Raw genomic sequence first — 21,308 nt, 5'->3', positions numbered from 1 at the left:
GTAAATATTCATACACATATAAAGCTAACCTGAAAAAAAGAAAGAGAACAGACTTTTAGAATCTCTGAATCAAAAACATAAATTGCATTCATTTTGTTACATTCATTAAAGAGGAAAATGATACATCTTTAAAAGGACATAAGATTGAGCTGTGGGTATATTTGCACGTACACAACAATAACTTTTTACTTTCAACTCTTAATACGACTGCTACCCAACGTGCGCAAAAAATGTATTTCTAGCGCAGTTAGCATGTAAATGAAAGCGTTAAATAGCGCTCCACTCGTAATCTGTCCCTTAGTGTTTGCAGGGAGTATAGATACAATGGTGCTGGCTGTTTACCTACAGGGTTGTTGAGCGTTTATGATTCTCAGACAATGGCAATCCAAGGGAGCAACAAGATGCCAGAAATGCTGCTACTTTTGACCATGGTGGAATGTTTGTAAGTTCCAGTCTACCTCTAACTTCTAATAAAATCAAGACGTGTGTTTTATTCATTCTCAACCATAAAAAACACATTTTTACATCACAAGATTTGTTAAAGTGGCCAGATCCCTCCATCAAGCTAATAAGGTAGGGCCACTGAAAAGGTTCTTTAAGAAAGAGGGTCAGGAAATTACTACTACACTGACAGTGAAGCCGACAGAAGGAACAAGGGGAGATTTAGATATTATCTATCTGGAACTGAAGGGGTTGACAGAAAAAAAGCAAATACATCAGCAAAGTGTTTTCATCTCAATTAACCCAGTTTTGTGAGCATTAAGGGCTAATACAAGAAGGAAGAGCAGTTCATTTCAGTAATGGTCTCACTGGGAGACTGTCCATTAGATGCAGCTTTACTGTACTGTTGAAATATATTGCACATTTCAGCTCACTGTTATTTCAGGGCAGGATTTAGACATCAGCTGGCAATAGGCTTAACATTACCCATGTGAAAAAAAGAGGAGCGCTAGTTCCGGTACAAATGCAGGAAAAAGATGCGAAGATCAATCAGCCATGACACATGCAGACTCCTATAAACAAAGATTACTACTGCTATGTATATGCCAGGAAATCATCTTTAGAAAACACCCAATGAAAAAAAGCCAAAGCTGATTCTATAACAAAAAAATAAATAAAAAATACGCAAGACGCCCAAATTATCTGTAGACAACAAGCTGTCAAAATAGACAGCTTGTTGTCTACAGTAAAGAAGGCAAACAACTCTAGCCTGTCCTAAAACACCACACAAACACAAAGAAAAATATATGTGTGTGGATAGATAAATAGATAGATAGATAATGAGACAGAGATAGATGCTAGATAGATAGATGATAGATAGATAGATACGATAGATAGATGGATAGATACGATAGATAGATGGAGATAGATTATATATAGATAGATGATAGATAGATAGATAGATAGATAGATGACAGATAGATAGACAGACAGACTTTCAGAAACAGGAGTTTGTCATAAATATACAAAGTGACAATAGACAGGACAGTTAGAGGTGGAGTTGGATAACAAAATGAAACCATCAATGCCCTACGTGTATAGTGTATATGTACATAGAGTTCAAAAGAGTATACAGATATTTATGTATAAATAAACACAGAGACATGCACAAAACTGGTTTCAAGATCATGAATATTTAGCAATGCATATATATAAGAGAACAGAATGAAGAAATATGTAAGGGGACATACAATTTTGGTAATAAGTGAACATTCAGTCTGACATTTCTTTGTATTCAAACATTTTCATTTAAAATATTTTTTTGATCATTGGGTATACTTAAATACATTTCGTGCACCTCCTCCTAATTATAGGTGTCATTTCATGCAGCAACCCCTAATTATGGGCGGCCCCCTTTTGGAACTGCAGGTATCTGAAGGAGAGTTGTGCAAACATGCATGATATTGTAATATTAAAGGGACACTGAACCCCAATTTTTTCTTTCGTGATTCAGATAGAGCATGCATTTTAAGCAAATTTCTAATTTACTCCTATTATCAAATGTTCTTCATTCTCTTGGTATCTTTATTTGAAAAGCAAGAATGTAAGTTTAGATACCGGCCCATTTTTGGTGAACAACCTGGGTTGTTCTTGCTGATTGGTGGATTAATTAAAATGACCAATAAACAAGTGCTGTCCAGTGTCTGAACCAAAAAATAGATTAAATGCCTTCTTTTTATATAAAGGTAGCAAAAGAACAAAGAAAAATTGATAATATTAGTAAATTAGAAAGTTGCTTAAAATTGCATGCTCTATCTGAATCACGAAAGAAAAAATTTGGGTTCAGTGTCCCTTTGAGGGCTAGATCACAAAAGGGCAGTGCAATAATTAGTGGCTGGTTATTGCTACCGTGTGCTCGCGATAGCAAATAGCACTCCGAAAATTAACCAGAGATTAGATCTCTGGTTAATTTTCTAAAAGTGCCCAAAATGCCCTAAAAATAAGAGGGCATTGTAGATTTTTAATTAAAAACAACTGCGCTAAGCAGTTTTTGGGGTCTAAAGTTGGTGGGAGTGGGGTGTTAGAAAAAAACGGCACTGAAATGTTCCTTTTTTTTTTCCCTGTACTTTGCGGTCTATGGGAACTGTGTGTTCTCATAGACCGCAATGTAAATATATATGCTTATATACATATATATTCATGTGTTAATATGTGTATATATTGATATACTGTACATATACAGTATCTCGCAAAAGTGAGTACACCCCTCACATTTTTGTAAATATTTTATTATATCTTTTCATGTGACAATACTGAAGAAATGACACTGTGCTACAATGTAAAGTAGTGAGTGTACAGCCTGTATAACAGTGTAAATTTGCTGTCCCCTCAAAATAACTTAACACATAGCCATTAATGTTGAAACTGTTGGCAACAAAAGTGAGTACAAATTGGGCTCAAAGTGTCAATATTTTGTGTGGCCACCATTATTTTCCAGCACTGCCTTAACCCTCTTGGGCATGGGGTTCACCAGAGCTTCACAGGTTGCTACTGGAGTCCTCATCCACTCCTCCATGACATCACAGAGCTGGTGGATGTTAGAGACCTAGCGCACCCCCACCTTCCATTTGAGGATGCCCCACAGATGCTCAATAGGGTTTAGGTCTGGAGACATGCTTGGCCAGTCCATCATCTTGTGTGTTTGGGGTTGTTATCATTTTGGAATACTGCCCTGCGGCCCAGTCTCCGAAGGGAGGGGATCATGCTCTGCCTCAGTATGTCACAGTACATGTTGTCATTCATGGTTCCCTCAATGAACTGTAGCTCGTCAGTGCCGGCAGCACTCATGCAGGCCCAGACCATGACACTCCCACCACCATGCTTGACTGTAGGCAAGACACACTTGTCTCTGTACTCCTCACCTGGTTGCCACCACACATGCTCTCAGAACCAAATAAGTTTATCTTGGTCTCATCGGACCACAGGACATGGTTCCAGTAATTCATGTCCTTAGTCTGCTTGTCTTCAACAAACTGTTTGCTGGCTTTCTTGTGCATCATATTTAGAAGAGGCTTCCTTCTGGGACGACAGCCATGCAGACCAATTTGATGCAGTGTGCGGCATATGGTCAGAACACTGACAGGCTGACCCCCCACCCCTTCAACCTCTGCAGCAATGATGGCAGCACTCATACGTCTATTTTCCAAAGACAACCTCTGGATATGACGCTGAGCAAGTGCACTCAACTTTTTTGGTCGACCATGGCGAGGCCTGTTCTGAGTGGAACCTGACCTGTGAAACCACTGTATGGTCTTGTCCACCGTGCTGCAGCTCATTTTTAGGGTCTTGGCAATCTTCTTATAGCCTAGGTCATCTTTATGTAGAGCCGCAATTCTTTTTTTCAGATCCTCAGAGAGCATTTTGCCATGAGGTGCCATGTTGAACTTCCAGTGATCAGTATGAGAGAGTGTGAGAGCGATAACACCAAATTTAACACACCTGCTCCCTAATTCACACCTGAGACCTTGTAACAATAACGAGTCATATGACACCGGGGAGGGAAAATTGCTAATTGGGCCCAATTTGGACATTTCCACTTAGGGGTGCACTCACTTTTGTTGCCAACGGTTTAGACATTAATTGCTGTGTGTTGAGTTATTTTGAGGGGACAGCACATTTACACTGTTATACAGGCTGTACACTCACTACTTTACATTGTAGCAAAGTGTCATTTCTTCAGTGTTGTCACATGAAAAGATATAATAAAATATTTACAAAAATGTGAGGGGTGTACTCACTTTTGTGAGATACAGTATATTTAAAAATTCTGCCCATTGCTGCGCTACTTACCCTCTTTGCTGCACGAGGCTCCGATGCCGTCTCTGACGGCATCAGAACGAGGCTCCCATATGAGTATATGGAAGCACGCTCTTGTGGATTTACTTGCAATACCAGCACAAATTATCGTGCACTGGTATTACAAAGTGGAGCACTAATATCACTTGCTCGCAAGCAATATTTTGCCCTCCGCTTGTAATATGGCCCTAAAATGTTTAATTATGTGTAGTTAAAAATCTTTACAATATAGAAACATAGAAACATATATATTGACGGCAGATAAGAGCCATAGGCCCAGCAAGTCTGCCCGACCTTACCTAACAGTATAAACTTATCTAGTTCGTAGGATAGCCCTATGCTTGTCCCATGCATTTTTAAAGTCCCCCACAGTGTTTGTTGCTACTACCTCTTGAGGAAGTTTATTCCATAAATCAATCACTCTTTCTGTAAAGAAGTGCTTCCTCAAATTATAGTTTGCTTATTTACTGTATACGCTTTTCCTGATCTATTCAAGGTAAAGATTAGCCATTATAATATGTACATGTATTTTTACAATTCTATTAGTTTAATCATTGAAGGTAGAATGTAAAGTACTTTATAGAAACTAAGTTTCTATATTGGGCACCACCATGTTTGAACATACAGTAGGTTAAAGCAGGTCATAAAAGAGTCTGTGCAAACAAGGATATGTGGAAACCCTTTTAGATAATTACTTTAACAATCCTATGCTCCACACAGCTTTGATTGCACAGCCTCTTTTGTCGCCTCTTTTAAATTTCTTCCTTTTTGTCCTTATCGGGAGAGAAAGAACTTAAATTTTATGCGAACTCATTGGGGTTTAGAAAACCAACAATTTTCAGAGTTAAATTACATTATTTGCAACAAGTATTTACAGTTTAATAGCCGTTTAGGACATTGAAAACACATCAGCTCACTGTCGTCCAATCAATCGGAAAACATTTTTAACATCGGTTTCTTTCTTTTTCTCTCTGTCTATATATATTATATTTATATTAGTAGCTGTCCCGGATACTGTGGGACTGTCACACGTTGGGAGGTCTACCAGTTTTTGCTCTCACAGCTTCCCCTGCCAGAGCAAATGCCCCAGTACCCAAGGTTGGTCTCTGTTCTGCCCATGACTCCATCCAAACCTGCAGACAACATGCCCAGTCCCACCCACATAACACATGCTCCTATTATGGTTCCTCCCACAAAACACAGCCACAAGTCCTCCTCACCTCCCTGTCACAGAAAATGTCTGAGAAATGTTGTGAGGTAATTGTCAGCAACCTGCACAAAAAGTCATCCTGTCATGCTGATTGGACAGGAATAGTTCCACAACAAACAGTTTAATATTTCTGTAGTTCTTACTGAAACAAGCTATCTAATTGTCATCTTATAATCTGGAATTGGTTCACTAAAGTCTACTCCCCAAATTTAGCAAATCAGCTTCAAGGGATAATATAGACACTAGATAAATGTATCTTCCACCTCAGGTCATTTCTTGAATTCATAATGAATCTATGCAGTTCCCAAAACTACCACTCATTTGTGCACTTATAGGTAATTAAAGGGATAGAAAGGTAAAAAATGAAATGTGCATAGGTGCATTTCAATTTGAAATAGAACCATTTTTGCTATATACTTCCATTAGCAAAGATGTTTCTAGTAAAAGTTATTACTGTTTTTCAGCAACGTACATCCATATCCTGTGAGGGCCCATGCCCCAATATTTATACACAACGGGGTAGATTTATTAAGTGTTGAGTGGACATGATTTGCTATAGTGAATCATGTCTGCTCAACATCGCTAAATGCAGACAGCATAGACTGTGTGCATGTATCATTGCACAAGCATTTCTGGTGAAATAATTGTGCAATGCCACCCCCTGCTCACTGAAGCTAGCAGGGGCTGTCAATCATCCCGATCGTATCGAATCGAGATGATTTCAATCTGCTACCTAAAAGGCAAACCTGAAACCTGAAGGCCTCCGAAGCAGCATCCACTGCTTAATAAATGGAGCCCTATGCCTGCTCAGAGAGGTGGGTATTGTTTCTGAAGACATAATTTGTGTCATACAAGCTACTGCTGACTCTCTGAGCAGGCATAGTGTCTGAATACTGGTGCACGGGCCTACACAGGATATGTGCGTATGCTGCAGAAAAACAGTAATAACTTTTATTAGAAAAATGGAAGAATATTGCAAAAACGCTTCTATTTTAAATTGAAATGCCCCCATGCACATTTCATTTTTGAACCTTCTATTCCTTTAAACAGGAAATACATTTTTATGGAGAGTGAACGTCTCACTGTGGTGAGGTAGAAATGATTCACAAAACGTCACAAAAGCACAACTAGAGTAGGGGAGCAGATGAATAAGTAGGGAAATGGGAGCGTAAAGGCACAAGTGTCTATGAGATAGATAAGTGCAGAATTATTATCAGGTATTTGTAGAGAGCCAACAGATTCCGCAGCACTTAACAAAGAGAAAATATGTGGTAAGGTGATAAGAGTATGGGAGAAATATGAGATGGATATGGGATATAGAGAAAACAGAAAGTAGACAGAAAGATCATATAAATGGAGGGAGACAACATCCTACTGGAAATGATTCAGAGGCCTATCCAGCATCGACTGGGTATGCCTCATGTTTACCACTAATGCCACAACTCTTAGCAAATACAGGAAGCAGGTCAGCCATAGGTGACAAACAACAAGGTTTAACTAAAATAAATTCATACAGACAACAGCATGTCCTTGTGGGAAGCCATTTATCTTTTTTAAGAGTTTGTGCAGGTTTTTGACACCTGGCCAATTAACTAAAACTTCAGCATTAAACAGAGGTTAATGAAGTGTGTGAAGAGCTCATGTTGGGTAATTAACTGTTTTATGCAAATGTTGTAACTTCCTGCTACGGTAGCAAATACATGGAGGGCAGGAATTACAAGATAAATAATAAAGCTGTAATGCCATAGAGCAAAGGCATAGGATGATAGCCCTACAAACTCCCTGTTACTTGTAAGATATAGATGTGCAGTATAAAAACTGTAAGCAACTTGTACCACAGTTTGCTGGCTCCATCTTGCTTTAAAGGGACATTAAACCCAAATTTTTTCTTTCATGTTTTAGAAAGAGCATGCAATTATAAACAACTTTTTAATTTACTTCTATTATCTAATTTGCTTCATTCTCTTGATATTCTTTGCTGAAAAGCATATCTAGATATGCTCAGTAGCTGCTGATTGGTAGATTCAAATAGATTCCTTGTGTGATTGGCTAACCCATGTGCATTGCTATTTCTTCACCAAAGATATCTAAAGAATTAAGCAAATTAGATAATAGAAGTAATTTAGAAAGTTATTTAAAATTGTATTCTCTACCTGAATCATGAAAGAATTTTTTGGGATTTAGTGTCCCTTTAATTCTCTTTTTTTTTATATTCATATCTGTTTAACCTCTTTCCTGCCAATCAGGCCACAGCACATTATGCATCAGTGCACTGCCGTCCTCTTTGGTAGACAAAGTGTTAAGTATTTTAGCTTTAACCTCCTGTTTTCAGAAACATTTGCCTAAATCTAGTAGAATGATTCATTTTAAGGTTAGATCTTTTTACATTATTTTAAGTAAAAAAAGAAAAAAATATTGCAATATTTTATTAATAATTGTTAAGTTGCAACAGGGCATGAGTTACCTAAAGTGTATAATATAATATAAAGAAAATGTTATTTCGTTTGAATTTATGGTAAATCATGATACAGACTAGAGGCCAAGAGCAAGGCCCAAGCCTAACTCCACCCTCCCTATCCATCTGTGGTATATATGAGTTCCCCTGCTTGTTTGATCAGTCTGGATTTCATGTGTGAAGCAATCAGGAGGTGCAATTTCCTCTATTCTTTCCTTAATGGAACAATGTGCTGTTTAGGGATGCACCGAAATTTCGGCCGCAGAAAGTTTCGGCCGAAAATGGCATTTTTTGCTATTTCGGTTTTCGGGTTTTTTGCCTGTTATTTTCGGTAAAAATATTGTGTGGCATGTTTCAGATTTGATGCTAACCTAGAGCTGCTGTTTAAGTTTATTACTTGACTTACTGTTCTACATATAATGAGTTTTCTAGGACTATACTTTATTTGGATAATTGGTAAAAAAAAACCTGTTAAATATGATTCTGTTACATAGAACTACATGAAGAATAATACAGTATATTGATATTTATAATTGTTTTAAGTAGGGATGCACCAAAATTTTGGTCGCAGAAACATTTTGGCTGAAAATTGCATTTTTTGCCTGTTTTTTTCTTGGTAAAATTATTGTGTAGCATATTATTGTTTTAAAATATTTTTGTCCAATTTTAGCGTGTTACTTTCAATAAAAGTGTGGGCTTTTTTTATTGGCTCTAATTATGCAAAAAAAATAATAAAAAAATAATAATTTGAAAAAATACATTTTCGGTATCAGTTTCGGTTTTCGGCCAAGTGCATCCCGGATTTTCGGATTCGGTTTCGGTCCAGAATTTCCATTTCGGTGCATCACTAGTGCTGTTAAATTGGTTTCCCCTTCAAGGGACAGTCTAGTCAAAATTAAACTTTCATGATTCAGATAGGGCATGCAATTTTAAACAACTTTCCAATTCAATTTTATCATTAAATTTGCTTTGTTCGCTTGGTATTTTTAGTTGAAAGCTAAACCTAGGTAGGCTCATATGCTAATTTCTAAGCTCTTGAATGCTGCCTCTTATCTAAATGCATTTGAAAGTTTTTCACAACTAGAGGGCGTTAGTTCATATGTGTCGTATAGATAAGATTGTGCTCACGCCTGTGGAGTTACTTATGAGAGGGCACTGATTGGCTAAAATGCAAGTCTGTCAAAAGAACTGAAAAAAGGGGGTAGTCTGCAGAGGCTTAGATACAAGGTAATCACAAAAGTAAAAAACTTATGTTAATATAACCGTGTTAGTTATGCAAAACTGGGGAATGGGTAATAAAGGGATTATCTATCTTTTTAAACAATAAAAATTCTGGAGTAGATTGTCGCTTTAATGTGTTTCCAGTGACTTATTATACCAACTGAAGAATTTAAAATGTGTGGGAAATTGCTCTTTATGTATATTTTTGTATATGAAATACATGTCTCTGCTAAGTGAAATCGCAAACCAATAAAACGGGCTGAGCTTCCAGAGAGAACCAAACTAATTAGGATATTGCTCCGGTTTACACAAAATCCTCTTTATCTTATTTCTTATTGTATACAAAGTGAGACTTATACTTGGAGAGAACAATTAATATTTTATTATCTCTTTTTCCACACCCCACTGGAAGTGCATTTACAGGTCTGAGAATTAGAAAATCCACAATTTTCAAAGCTAAATTACAAAAAAAACTGGGGCAAAATAGATAATCAAAGCAAACTATAGTTATTTTGCTACGTAAAACAAAATATTTTATATTAAAATCTCAAGGTGTTTACCGTCCATTTTACCAGACTAATAAGTAGTGTGGTACCTTCTAGTGTGTAATTCCACCACATCCCTGCAACCTGGAAGCTCATCCCTTCCCTTGTAGTGTGCTACTCCAACCCCCCCCCCCCATTACAGAAGATTTATACAGTTACATTTTTTAATACTTTTTTTGTATTATTATATTGAAATATACTGATGTCACAGAGGTTGCCACCTGTCCCTTAAAATACAGAACACTTATAAGTTACACATGCTGCAGGGTGTGCAGGGAGGAATATAAATAGTGCTGTCCAGAAACACAATACATGTTCTTCCCTGCACACCCTGCAGCATGTGTAACTCATAAGTGTCCAGGAAAACATGGCTGAGGTGGCAACCCTAGTCACAGTTGAACATTCAAAAGTTACATTAACCCCTTAATGACCACAGCACTTTTCCATTTTCTGTCCGTTTGGGACCAAGGCTATTTTTACATTTCTGCGGTGTTTGTGTTTAGCTGTAATTTTCCTCTTACTCATTTACTGTACCCACACATATTATATACTGTTTTTCTCGCCATTAAATGGACTTTCTAAAGATACCATTATTTTCATCATATCTTATAATTTACTATAAAATTTTTTATAAAATATGAGGAAAAATTGAAAAAAACCCCACTTTTTCTAACTTTGACCCCCAAAATCTGTTACATATCTAGAACCACCAAAAAACACCTATGCTAAATAGTTTCTAAATATTGTCCTGAGTTTAGAAATACCCAATGTTTACATGTTCTTTGCTTTTTTTGCAAGTTATAGGGCCATAAATACAAGTAGCACTTTGCTATTTCCAAACCATTTTTTTTTTTTCAAAATTAGCGCTAGTTACATTAGAACACTGATATCTTTCAGGAATCTCTGAATATCCATTGATCTAGGCCCATTTTGGTATATTTCATGCCACCATTTCACCGCCAAATGCGATCAAATAAAAAAAATCGTTCACTTTTTCACAAATTTTTTCACAAACTTTAGGTTTCTCACTGAAATTATTTACAAACAGCTTGTGCAATTATGGCACAAATGGTTGTAAATTCTTCTCTGGGATCCCCTTTGTTCAGAAATAGCATACTTATATGGCTTTGGTGTTGCTTTTTGGTAATTAGAATGCCACTAAATGCCACTGCGCACCACACGTGTATTATGCCCAGCAGTGAAGGGGTTAATTAGGGAGCATGTAGGGAGCTTTTTGGGGTAATTTTAGCTTTAGTGTAGTGTAGTAGACAACCCCGAGTATTGATCTAGGCCCATTTTGGTATATTTCATGCCACCATTTAACCGCCAAATGCGATCAAATTAAAAAAAACTTTAAATTTTTCACAATTTTAGGTTTCTCACTGAAATCATTTACAAACAGCTTGTGCAGTTATGGCACAAATGGTTGTAAATGCTTCTCTGGGATCCCCTTTGTTCAGAAATAGCAGACATATATGGCTTTGGCATTGCTTTTTGGTATTTTGAAGGCCGCTAAATGCAGCTGCGCATCACACGTGTATTATGGCTAGCAGTGAAGGGGTTAATTAGGTAGCTTGTAGGGAGCTTGCAGGGTTAATATTAGATTTAGTGTAGAGCTCAGCCTCCCACCTGAAACATCAGACCCCCTGATCCCTCCCAAACAGCTCTCTTCCCTCCCCCACCCCACAATTGTCCCCGCCATCTTAAGTACTGGCAGAAAGTCTGCCAGTACTAAAATAAAAGCTATATTTGTTTTTTTGGTGGGTTTTTTTAAAGCATATTTACATATGCTGCTGTGTACTATCCCCCCTTAGCTAACAACCTCACTGATCCCCCCCAAACAGCTCTATAACCCTCCCACTTTAACTTAATGGGCGCCATCTTGGGTACTGGCAGCTGTCTGCCAGTACCCAGTTTAGAAGAAAAAATGTTTTTGTTTTACATTTTTTTTACTTTTCTTTAAAAAACCAACCCCCCACCCCTCCACGATCTCTTTTTGTGCTTTTTTTTTTGTGTGCTTATGCCACTTTTAACTTTTAATTTTGTATTCATTTTCCGTAGTGTAGCGGTTCCCACCCGCTCCCGCCCCGTGCACGCGCCCGCCCGCCACCCTTCGTGCACGCGCGCGCGTCCGTGCGCGCCCCCGACGGTATCGCCCCCGATCCCGCCCCCCTCGACGTCACACGGCACACCGATGGCCGCCCACCCGCCTCCCAAGTCGGCTCCCACCCACCAACGATAACGGCCATCGATGTCCGGGGCAGAGAGGGCCACAGAGTGGCTCTCTCTGCATCGGATGGCCATGTAAGGTTATTGCAGGATGCCTCCATATCGAGGCATCACTGCAATAACCGGAAAGCAGCTGGAAGCGAGCAGGATCGCTTCCAGCTGCTTTCCACACCGAGGACGTGCAGGGTACGTCCTCAGGCGTTAACTGCCTTTTTTTTGAGGACGTACCCTGCAAGTCCTCGGTCATTAAGGGGTTAAAGGGCCATAATACCCAAATGTTTAAACACTTGAAAGTGGTGCAGTATAGCTGTAAAAAGCAGACTAGAAAATATCACCTGAACATCTCTATGTAAAAAAGAAAGATATTTTACCTCAAAAGTTCCTCAGTAGCCACATCCCATTGTAAAGGACTTCTAAGCAGCAAATCAGTGTGTCTGTCCCAGGACAGGCAAGGGAGTGAGCTTTCGTGCACACTCGTGAGAGATCATGACCTCAGCACTGTTGATGCTGATTGGCTGCTGTTCATTTCTTCATTTTTTTTTTATTTTACCTGCAGCTGGGCAACAGCTGAGTATAACTTTTTACACAGAACTTACTCTGGTGAGCTGAGGAGATTGTGAGGTAAAATATCTTCATTTTTTACATAGAGATTCTCAGGTGATATTTTCCTGTCAGCTTTTTACAGTTATACTGCATCAGTTTCAAGTGATTTAGCATAAGAGTATTATGTCCCTTTAACTATCTTGATGTTCAAATGCTACATTCAATATTTGAAATTTCTATGGAATTTGTTGCTGAGAATATTGGTTATTGAATGTCAGAGTTGAAAAATAAAAAGTTACTGATTAATAAAATATTGTGATACTCATCCATATCTAATATATTTAATAATGTACAAACTATTTTTAAAAACGAAATACTAGAACAGGTTATAAAAACTTTTGGTTAGTAATGATTAAAATGCATACAAATAAGAAAAGAAAACAGAATTTATGTTTACCTGATAAATTACTTTCTCCAACGGTGTGTCCGGTCCACGGCGTCATCCTTACTTGTGGGATATTCTCTTCCCCAACAGGAAATGGCAAAGAGCCCAGCAAAGCTGGTCACATGATCCCTCCTAGGCTCCGCCTACCCCAGTCATTCGACCGACGTTAAGGAGGAATATTTGCATAGGAGAAACCATATGGTACCGTGGTGACTGTAGTTAAAGAAAATAAATTATCAGACCTGATTAAAAAAAACCAGGGCGGGCCGTGGACCGGACACACCGTTGGAGAAAGTAATTTATCAGGTAAGCATAAATTCTGTTTTCTCCAACATAGGTGTGTCCGGTCCACGGCGTCATCCTTACTTGTGGGAACCAATACCAAAGCTTTAGGACACGGATGAAGGGAGGGAGCAAATCAGGTCACCTAAATGGAAGGCACCACGGCTTGCAAAACCTTTCTCCCAAAAATAGCCTCAGAAGAAGCAAAAGTATCAAACTTGTAAAATTTGGTAAAAGTGTGCAGTGAAGACCAAGTCGCTGCCCTACATATCTGATCAACAGAAGCCTCGTTCTTGAAGGCCCATGTGGAAGCCACAGCCCTAGTGGAATGAGCTGTGATTCTTTCGGGAGGCTGCCGTCCGGCAGTCTCGTAAGCCAATCTGATGATGCTTTTAATCCAAAAAGAGAGAGAGGTAGAAGTTGCTTTTTGACCTCTCCTTTTACCGGAATAAACAACAAACAAGGAAGATGTTTGTCTAAAATCCTTTGTAGCATCTAAATAGAATTTTAGAGCGCGAACAACATCCAAATTGTGCAACAAACGTTCCTTCTTTGAAACTGGTTTCGGACACAGAGAAGGTACGATAATCTCCTGGTTAATGTTTTTGTTAGAAACAACTTTTGGAAGAAAACCAGGTTTAGTACGTAGAACCACCTTATCTGCATGGAACACCAGATAAGGAGGAGAACACTGCAGAGCAGATAATTCTGAAACTCTTCTAGCAGAAGAAATTGCAACTAAAAACAAAACTTTCCAAGATAATAACTTAATATCAACGGAATGCAAGGGTTCAAACGGAACCCCCTGAAGAACTGAAAGAACTAAATTGAGACTCCAAGGAGGAGTCAAAGGTTTGTAAACAGGCTTAATTCTAACCAGAGCCTGAACAAAGGCTTGAACATCTGGCACAGCGGCCAGCTTTTTGTGAAGTAACACAGACAAGGCAGAAATCTGTCCCTTCAGGGAACTTGCAGATAATCCTTTTTCCAATCCTTCTTGAAGGAAGGATAGAATCCTAGGAATCCTAACCTTGTCCCAAGGGAATCCTTTAGATTCACACCAACAGATATATTTTTTCCAAATTTTGTGGTAAATCTTTCTAGTTACAGGCTTTCTGGCCTGAACAAGAGTATCGATAACAGAATCCGAGAACCCTCGCTTCGATAAAATCAAGCGTTCAATCTCCAAGCAGTCAGCTGGAGTGAAACCAGATTCGGATGTTCGAACGGACCCCGAACAAGAAGGTCTCGTCTCAAAGGTAGCTTCCAAGGTGGAGCCGATGACATATTCACCAGATCTGCATACCAAGTCCTGCGTGGCCACGCAGGAGCTATCAAGATCACCGACGCCCTCTCCTGATTGATCCTGGCTACCAGCCTGGGGATGAGAGGAAACGGCGGGAACACATAAGCTAGTTTGAAGGTCCAAGGTGCTACTAGTGCATCCACTAGAGCCGCCTTGGGATCCCTGGATCTGGACCCGTAGCAAGGAACTTTGAAGTTCTGACGAGAGGCCATCAGATCCATGTCTGGAATGCCCCACAGCTGAGTGACTTGGGCAAAGATTTCCGGATGGAGTTCCCACTCCCCCGGATGCAATGTCTGACGACTCAGAAAATCCGCTTCCCAATTTTCCACTCCTGGGATGTGGATAGCAGACAGGTGGCAGGAGTGAGACTCCGCCCATAGAATGATTTTGGTCACTTCTTCCATCGCCAGGGAACTCCTTGTTCCCCCCTGATGGTTGATGTACGCAACAGTTGTCATGTTGTCTGATTGAAACCGTATGAACTTGGCCCTCGCTAGCTGAGGCCAAGCCTTGAGAGCATTGAATATCGCTCTCAGTTCCAGAATATTTATCGGTAGAAGAGATTCTTCCCGAGACCAAAGACCCTGAGCTTTCAGGGATCCCCAGACCGCGCCCCAGCCCATCAGACTGGCGTCGGTCGTGACAATGACCCACTCTGGTCTGCGGAATGTCATCCCTCGTGACAGGTTGTCCAGGGACAGCCACCAACGGAGTGAGTCTCTGGCCCTCTGATTTACTTGTATCTTCGGAGACAAGTCTGTATAGTCCCCATTCCACTGACTGAGCATGCACAGTTGTAATGGTCTTAGATGAATGCGCGCAAAAGGAACTATGTCCATTGCCGCTACCATCAACCCGATCACCTCCATGCACTGAGCTATGGAAGGAAGAGGAACGGAATGAAGTATCCGACAAGAGTCTAGAAGTTTTGTTTTTCTGGCCTCTGTCAGAAAAATCCTCATTTCTAAGGAGTCTATTATTGTTCCCAAGAAGGGAACCCTTGTTGACGGAGATAGAGAACTCTTTTCCACGTTCACTTTCCATCCGTGAGATCTGAGAAAGGCCAGGACAATGTCCGTGTGAGCCTTTGCTTGAGGAAGGGACGACGCTTGAATCAGAATGTCGTCCAAGTAAGGTACTACAGCAATGCCCCTTGGTCTTAGCACAGCTAGAAGGGACCCTAGTACCTTTGTGAAAATCCTTGGAGCAGTGGCTAATCCGAAAGGAAGCGCCACGAACTGGTAATGTTTGTCCAGGAATGCGAACCTCAGGAACCGATGATGTTCCTTGTGGATAGGAATATGTAGATACGCATCCTTTAAATCCACCGTGGTCATGAATTGACCTTCCTGGATGGAAGGAAGAATAGTTCGAATGGTTTCCATCTTGAACGATGGAACCTTGAGAAACTTGTTTAAGATCTTGAGATCTAAGATTGGTCTGAACGTTCCCTCTTTTTTGGGAACTATAAACAGATTGGAGTATGTTACGGTTACCCTTAGTCTCGCTGAGAGATGGACCGCTTAGTAGCCTGGATCCCTATTGCTAAAGAGGGGAGAAGCTGCTTTCCATAGTATTCTATATGAGTCTCGCAAATATAGAATAATCTCCCTTAGCTGCAGTACAGCTAGGATACCCTTCTGCCCACAAAAACGAGTCAACGCTGCGATTGAGGGTCAAACAAGAACTCAGGACTGGGATGCCCAGCCTGCTTTTTATTAAGGTTACATGCACACAGGGCACTCCCAGGGGGAGAGGGGGGGAAGCACAAAATCCCCCATCACACATTTAGATAGAGAGCACTGTCCTTTGACAGGCCACAATAGGATTACAGTACTTAAGATAACAAGTTTACAAGTTCATCTTATCAATTAGCAGTCTGGCTCCAGAGGTGATTAGACAATAGTTTCTAAAAGCTGAAAAAAAAGAGTTAACTCTTTATGAAATGAAACTTGTTACGGTTTTCTTGGAGCCCTTCTTAGGCGCTGGCTTGCTGGTTCAGGCATTGCTGCTGGGAAATAAGCTCTTCACAACAAAATAACTAATGCTTCTGTAACATTGCTCCCTTTCTGTGGAACACTCTGGCAGACACGGTCTGACCCCTTTTCGGGGCAGACTAAGGCTGTCCAGACCGCTGGTTATGCGGGGCTGAGGTCGGTTTGTCTGGACAACCCGTCGGCGTTGCCATTCTGTTTCCCAGGTCTGTAAGTAATGGTGAAATTGAAGGTTTGCAACGATAAGCTCCAACGTAATAGCCTGCCGTTATCTCCAGAGACCCGGTTCAGCCACACCAACGGGTTATGGTCGGTGACCAGAGTGAACTCCTGACCATATAAATAGGGAGTCAATTTCTTTAATGCCCACACCAAAGCCAAACACTCCTTTTCGACCGCTGCATAGCTGACTTCGCGGGGCAGGAGCTTCCGGCTGATGTAGGCAACTGGATGCTCCCCTCCATCTTCGCCTACTTGGCTGAGGACGGCTCCCAGCCCGAACATGGAAGCATCTGTATGGACGATAAAACGTTTGTTAAGGGCTGGGGCCGCCAAGACAGGAGCGTTAATTAGAGCATTTTTGAGAGCCTGGAAAGCCGTTTCACAGTGGGGAGACCACAGGACCTGTCGAGGTAAGTTCTTCTTGGTCAAGTCAGTCAGGGGTTTGGCAAGTGTGCTGTAGTCTGGTACGAACCGTCTATAGTACCCTGCCGTGCCCAGGAAGGCTAGGACCTGAGTCTTAGTGATGGGGGTGGGCCAATTGGCGACAGCTTCTATTTTGGCCGGCTCTGGTCGCTGCTTTCCACACCCCACCCGGTGACCCAGGTACTGTACCTCGGCCATCCCAAAGTGGCATTTTTCTGGCTTCAGAGTCAGGCCAGCAGCCCGGATCTGATCCAGAACCATTCCCACATGAGCTAAGTGGTCCTCCCAGGACTCACTGTGGATCGCTATGTCGTCCAGGTAGGCGCAAGCAAAACTCTGGAAGCCATCCAGGAGCCTATCCACCAAGCGCTGGAATGTAGCTGGGGCATTCTTCATCCCAAACGGCATTACCCTAAACTGATATAAGCCGAATGGGGTGACGAATGCCGACTTGGGGATAGCCTCCGGGGCCAGGGGAATCTGCCAGTAACCTTTGCAGAGGTCAATAGTGGTCAGGTAATTTCCCCTGGCTATACGATCGAGTAGCTCGTCTACCCTGGGCATAGGGTAAGCGTCCGTCACAGTATTTTCATTGAGCCTCCGATAGTCTACGCAGAACCGGGTGGTCCCATCTTTCTTGGGCACCAAGACAACTGGGGAGGCCCAGGGACTATCGGAGGGCTCAATTACCCTGAGCTGGAGCATCTCATCGATCTCCTTCTTCATTCCTGTCCTAACTGCTTCGGGGATTCGGTACGGAGCCTGGCGCAAGGGAGCTTGTCCCGGAGTATCTACCTGGTGGGTGGTTAAAGTAGTGTACCCTGGCTTCGGGGAGAAGGTGAGGTGTTTGGACTGGAGGAGTTGGTTGAGCTGCTCCCTTTCAGTGGGGCTAAGTTGGTCCCCTATCTGAACCTGCGCCACTATACCTGTGGGGAGGCTCTTTTCTAATAGGTCTGGAATGGGTAAACTGTCGGGGTCTTCCTGAGGGGAACAACATACGGCCGTCACGTTCTCTGGTCGCTCAAAATATTCCTTGAGCATGTTTACATGGAATGTCTTTCTAAGATTGTTGTCGTGGCAGCTAGCTATCACATAAGTGGTGTCTCCCCTTTTCTCTACGATCTGGTAGGGACCCTGCCAGGACGCCTGCAATTTGTCTGTCTTCACCGGCTTAAGTACTAACACCTTTTGTCCTATGGTGAAGATTCTCTTTCGGGCCCCCCGATCATACCATACTTTCTGTCTTCTCTGGGCCAACTGGAGATTAGCCCGCACGGATTTGGCTAATTGCTCCATTCGGTCCCTGAGTTCCAGCACGTATGGCACAATTGGGACACCGTCAGCCTCCATCTCTCCCTCCCAGTGCTCCCGGATCAGGTTTAGGGGTCCCCGTACCTTTCTTCCGTAGAGCAACTCGAAGGGAGAGAACCCTGTCGTTTCCTGGGGCACCTCCCGATAAGCAAATAGGAGGTGCGGCAGGAAGCGTTCCCAGTCTCGGTATTCCTGAGTGAACGTCTTGAGCATTTGCTTGAGGGTCCCATTGAACCTCTCACACAGCCCGTTCGTCTGGGGGTGGTATGGGGAGCTTAGGAGGGACTTAATTTTGCAAACCTGCCAGAGTTGTTGGGTCAATTCAGCCGTAAATTGGGTGCCTCGGTCGGATAGGATTTCTTTTGGAAATCCTACCCGGGAGAACACCTGTACTAGTGCATTCGCTACCGTATCCGCTTGTATGTTGGATAGGGCGACAGCCTCTGGGTACCTGGTAGCGTAGTCCACTACGGTAAGAATGTATCGCTTACCGGAGGGACTAGGGGTAGCCAGTGGTCCCACTAGGTCAATAGCAACCCGGCTGAAGGGTTCCTCTACAATGGGCATATTTACTAGCTGGGCTTTAGGGTGATCGCCTCGCCTTCCTACTCGTTGACACACATCGCAGGTGTTACAGTAAGTTCTAACGTCAGCGTGCACCCCTGGCCAAAAGAACGTGTGAGTAATGCGGTGTAGGGTACGGGTAACGGCTAGGTGGCCTGCTAAGGGGATGTCGTGGCCTATTTTGAGGATTTCTTGACGGTATTTGTGGGGCACTACCAGCTGTCGCCTACGCTGTCCCCTTTTCTCTGTCCAGCGGTATAGTTTCCCTTTTTCCCATAAGAATGTTTCGTTATCTGCCCCGCCCCCTCCGGTCTCTGCTCGTTCCCGGTACTTTTGTAAGGTCGGGTCAGTCTTAGACTCTGCCTCGAAAGCATCTGGGGTGTCCCAGGGTATGGGGCCTAACCTGTCAGGCAAGGTCGGGGTAGGTCTTACCTGTGTCTCCCGCACTGGTGAAAGCTCTCGCTCCGTCCGGGCTTGGGCCCGTGTAGTCACTGGGTCCGCCTCGTTGTTGCATACTGGAGCATAGGCAGAAGTCATGGGGCCCAAATCGTTGCCCAGTAGTACTTCGGCAGGTAAATTATCCATTAGGCCCACGTTCACAGCCCCCTTTCCCGCTCCCCAATCAAGATGCACTTTAGCTGTTGGAATTTTGTACACATCCCCCCCCCGCCACTCTAACGGCCACCGTCTGTCCGGATCGCTTGTGCTCTGGCACCAAATGACTCTGTACCAGCGTGATAGTAGCCCCTGTGTCTCGCAATCCCTCGGTAGATCGCCCCTCGAGCCATACCCTCTGCCGATGGTGCTGGCGGTTATCTGAGGCAGCATATACAGGGTCTGCCTCGTGAAGCGGCCCCACATATCCCTCCATAGGGGCCTCTTGGTTAACACAGAGGGCCCGGGCCGGACGATAGGACCCAGAGGGGTAATTGTAATTCCTGGGTGTCTGGTGCGTATTAAGGGGGCAGCTAGCCATGAAATGCCCTGGTTGCTTGCATCGGTGGCAAGTCGGTCTGGGACGCTCAGAGCTGTTATTGGGTGGTCCTGAGTGTCGGACGGGCCCTGTGGGCACCGGGGCTCGGAATTCAGCACGAGGGGGTGCACGGTAAACCTCTCTGGGTTCGACCCGTGCTGGAGCTCGGTAGTTCATGGGTTCGTGAAGACGGGAGTCATAATGTTCATCGGCCAATTTGGCTGCTTCTTCTAAGGTAGAAGGCCGCCTGTCTCGCAGCCATTCCTTCCCTTGCTGTTCCATGCCATTATAAAAATGTTCTAAGAGAAACAATTGTAAAATTTCCTCCCCAGTCACCGCTTTACTTCCGCTCAGCCAGTGATTTGCCGCTCTCCGCATTCGGTGCGCCCATTCCATATGGGTATCGTTAGGCTTCTTTTCCGTGCCCCGAAACTGTCGGCGATACGTGTCCGGAGTTACAGCGTATCGTCGCAACAGTGTCTCCTTAACTAGCTCATACTGTGTCACTTCATCAGCACCCAGAGTACGAAAGGCTTCCAGGGCTCGCCCGGATAGTTTCCCAGACAATATCGTGGGCCACTCTCTGTTGGGAATCTGGTGCAGGGCACATTGCCTTTCGAAGTCCGCCAAATATTCATCAATCCCTGTCTCGCTCTCTAGGAAGGGTCGAAATGCCGCATTGGGTATCTTGGGCCTCCCAGCATTTTCGACAGGGATGATTACCTGCGGGGCTTCAGCATTGCGGTGTGCGTTCGCTAGGTTGAGTTCGTGGGCTCGAGTCTCTCGTATATCCTTGTCCGCCTCCGCCATCAACTGCTGTACCAATTCCATGGAGGGGTTCGGCCCGTATAATGAGAGCCTTTCCCGAACAATCCTGGTTTTTTCGTCACTAATCGTGGTCGGTGTTTCCGCCATTGTGAAGCTCTGATCCAGTTCGGTCAATTCTGTGATCAGCTCTCTCCTCGGCCGGTTGCTGGCGTACCCCCCTCTGCTTTCAAGTAAATCCTTTAGGGTTGTACGCTTCAATTTTTCGTAAGCGCTCTCCATCCGTTCTGTACCTCTCCTAGGAAATCCAGGAAAATCCCGCCGCTGCCGCCAAATGTTACGGTTACCCTTAGTCTCGCTGAGAGATGGACCGCTTAGTAGCCTGGATCCCTATTGCTAAAGAGGGGAGAAGCTGCTTTCCATAGTATTCTATATGAGTCTCGCAAATATAGAATAATCTCCCTTAGCTGCAGTACAGCTAGGATACCCTTCTGCCCACAAAAACGAGTCAACGCTGCGAT

At 42.8% G+C, this 21,308-nt stretch overlaps 1 protein-coding gene across 1 annotated transcript in view; it reads right to left on the bottom strand.

Annotated features, from left to right (window-relative positions):
- SSBP4 (single stranded DNA binding protein 4) overlaps window positions 1-21,308 on the bottom strand; it is a 598,177-nt gene that overhangs the window by 514,426 nt on the left and 62,443 nt on the right. The window contains exon 3 of the mRNA XM_053702958.1: window positions 1-29. This exon is cut by the window's left edge and continues 44 nt beyond it. Coding sequence (XP_053558933.1) covers window positions 1-29 — 29 coding nt within the window. The remainder of the gene's footprint in view (window positions 30-21,308) is intronic.

The sequence above is a fragment of the Bombina bombina genome, chromosome 2 (assembly GCF_027579735.1).
Source record: "Bombina bombina isolate aBomBom1 chromosome 2, aBomBom1.pri, whole genome shotgun sequence".
Classification (NCBI taxonomy): Eukaryota; Metazoa; Chordata; class Amphibia; order Anura; family Bombinatoridae; genus Bombina; species Bombina bombina.
Note: the sequence above shows the minus strand (reverse complement) of the source record. Positions and strands in the feature narration are given on the sequence as shown.